At 40.2% G+C, this 2500-nt stretch overlaps 1 protein-coding gene across 1 annotated transcript in view; it reads right to left on the reverse strand.

The window, feature by feature from the left end:
• Positions 1-2500, reverse strand: part of LOC113826148 (glycine receptor subunit alpha-4) — a 187560-nt gene that overhangs the window by 4493 nt on the left and 180567 nt on the right. Inside the window, exons 8-9 of the mRNA XM_070133509.1 lie at positions 1073-1428; positions 79-399 (exon numbers count right to left, since the gene is read on the reverse strand). Coding sequence (XP_069989610.1) covers positions 79-399; positions 1073-1428 — 677 coding nt within the window. The remainder of the gene's footprint in view (positions 1-78; positions 400-1072; positions 1429-2500) is intronic.

A 2500-nucleotide genomic window follows, 5' to 3' on the forward strand; every position in this document is an offset into this window, starting at 1 on the left:
CGTAGCGTTTGACAGATATGCTGCTTTAATCGTGCTGGCCAGACGTCACAGGGAATAAACAGTGCTCTCTGCTCTAACCTGATTGGCTTTCACGTTCCCTATCGGCGGCGGCGGCGGCGGAGGAGGCAGGCCGAAGTTGACGCTGTGCTGGATAGTGCTATGCTGAGTGGCGTGCTGCATGCCGTGGTGGAAGACAGGCCCGTTGACCATGTGGGTGGTCGTGATGTGCGGGGCGGGGGCGAGGTGCGCCGGACACGAGCTGGCCGCCATCATCTCCAGCGGCGAGAGCCCGTTGGCGGGCGAGGCCAGCGGCGAGGTGATGGCGGTGATGGCCTCCAGCTGCCGAGACAACACTTGGTAGCCATCAATACAGTTGGTCACGTGCGCGCTCGCACAGGTCTGATATGTTAGTCAGCATACAAGGGTTAAATCATAAGAAACTTAAAAGTACTTGATTTGATTCACGAAATTGGAAAGTCTTGGTACAAACGAATCGTCTTCAGCATAACCAGCCATTCAAACACCTGGACATTGTTTTGACTAAACAAAATCATTGTCTTTTTATGCTTCAGTCCAGTGGCTCGTACTTATTCTACATGTATATATACATTACGCACAATCATTTCAATGTTTCTTTTACTCTCTCTCTCTCTCCTTTTCCTTCATCTTCTTGCTCTCTCTTCCTTGTCCTTACAGTCATTTACATCTCTTCATTATGCCTATTTCCCCTTTTCCTCTTCATCATTCATGCCAGGAATCACGCTTGCAAATGTTGGAAATCATGATTATCCAAAAGGCCTTTCCGACGCAGCCTTCCTCCCTCCCTTCGGCTCTCCCCGTCGCCGCCGCGCCATCCCTCCCTCCTGTGACCCCGGGCGGCGCGGCCCTCCAACCTTACGAGGCTCTTACCCGGATCCTCCCTCGAGCCGCATGCGGAGGGCGAGGGAACGAGAACGCGGCTGACGGGCTTCCCTTTGCAAACTGACTTTAAAAAACCTATTCCCTACAGTCTGTAGAAGGCTGTTGAGCCTGTATGACCCGTGTCCTGTAGTCTGTGTACTTTATCGTTTACTTGCATTTCTCCTCCGGCCTGCGCGATAAGAGAAAGAACGCTGACATGCAGGTGAGACGGCAGCAGGAGGGCGTGAGTGCCGAGTGCGAGATATCTGGGCCACAGGAGGGCGTGAGTGCCGAGTGCGAGATATCTGGGCCGCAGGAGGGCGCGCCTCTCGTGGCACTGAGGAAGTGGACGAGGGAGCCACCCCGCGGGGCAGCGGCCATGCGGCAGAACTCGGTTGCATCTCGTAGGAGTTGAGGGAGACGCGGCGAGAGACTTTTTTTTTTTTGCAAGGGAATGGAAGCAGAGAGACTTTAAGGCGTGAAAGTCCCGGAAGCGAATTTCGTGCATGCAACCAGGAGGAAGCAAAGCTGAAATATAGATCCAAGGCGGCCTTGAATCACCCGGCCTCACCTGCGATGCCCAAACATAATACTGTCATGGGTATATATATTCATATATATATATATATATATATATATATATATATATATATATATATATTTATATATATATATATATATATATATATATATATATATATATATATGTATATTATACACACAGACACACACACTCACACACATCCACAGACACATATATATACATATTTATATATAAATATATAAAAAATATATATACATGTATTTATGTGTGTATGTATGTGTATGTGTGTGTTGGGTGTGAGTGTATACATATATATATATATATATATATATATATACATATATATATATATACATATATACATATATATATATATATATATATATATATATATATATATATATATATACATAATCATATATATATATATATATATATATATATATATATATATATATATACATAATCATATATATATATATATATATATATATATATATATATATATACATAATCATATATATACACACACACACACACACACACACACACACACACACACACACACACACACACACACACATATATATATATATATATATATATATATATATATATATATAGAAAGATAGTTATAGACTTATTGATAGGTCACTATAGATATAGATAGATCGATAAATAGGTTGATTAAAAGACATATAGATGTGTGTGTGTGTGTGTTTGTTTGTGAGTGTGAGTCTATGTATATGTATGTATGCAAATAAATATATTTTTTCTATCTTTCTAGTTATATTAGTCTACGTTTATAGCTATTACTGCATGTAGTGTGTATGAAAATATGCATGTATATTTGTTTGTTTTTATGTATGTACGTATGTATGTATGTTTGTATGGATCTGTGTATGTATGCATTTACCTCTATATGTGTCTATCTATGTATCTATGTATCTATATCTACCTATTTATATGTTTATCTATTTGTTTATGTATGTCGGCATCTATCTATGCATCTAAGTATCTATCTATCTATACATATATATATATATATATATATAT

Source organism: Penaeus vannamei, chromosome 18, assembly GCF_042767895.1.
Source record: "Penaeus vannamei isolate JL-2024 chromosome 18, ASM4276789v1, whole genome shotgun sequence".
Taxonomy (NCBI): domain Eukaryota; kingdom Metazoa; phylum Arthropoda; class Malacostraca; order Decapoda; family Penaeidae; genus Penaeus; species Penaeus vannamei.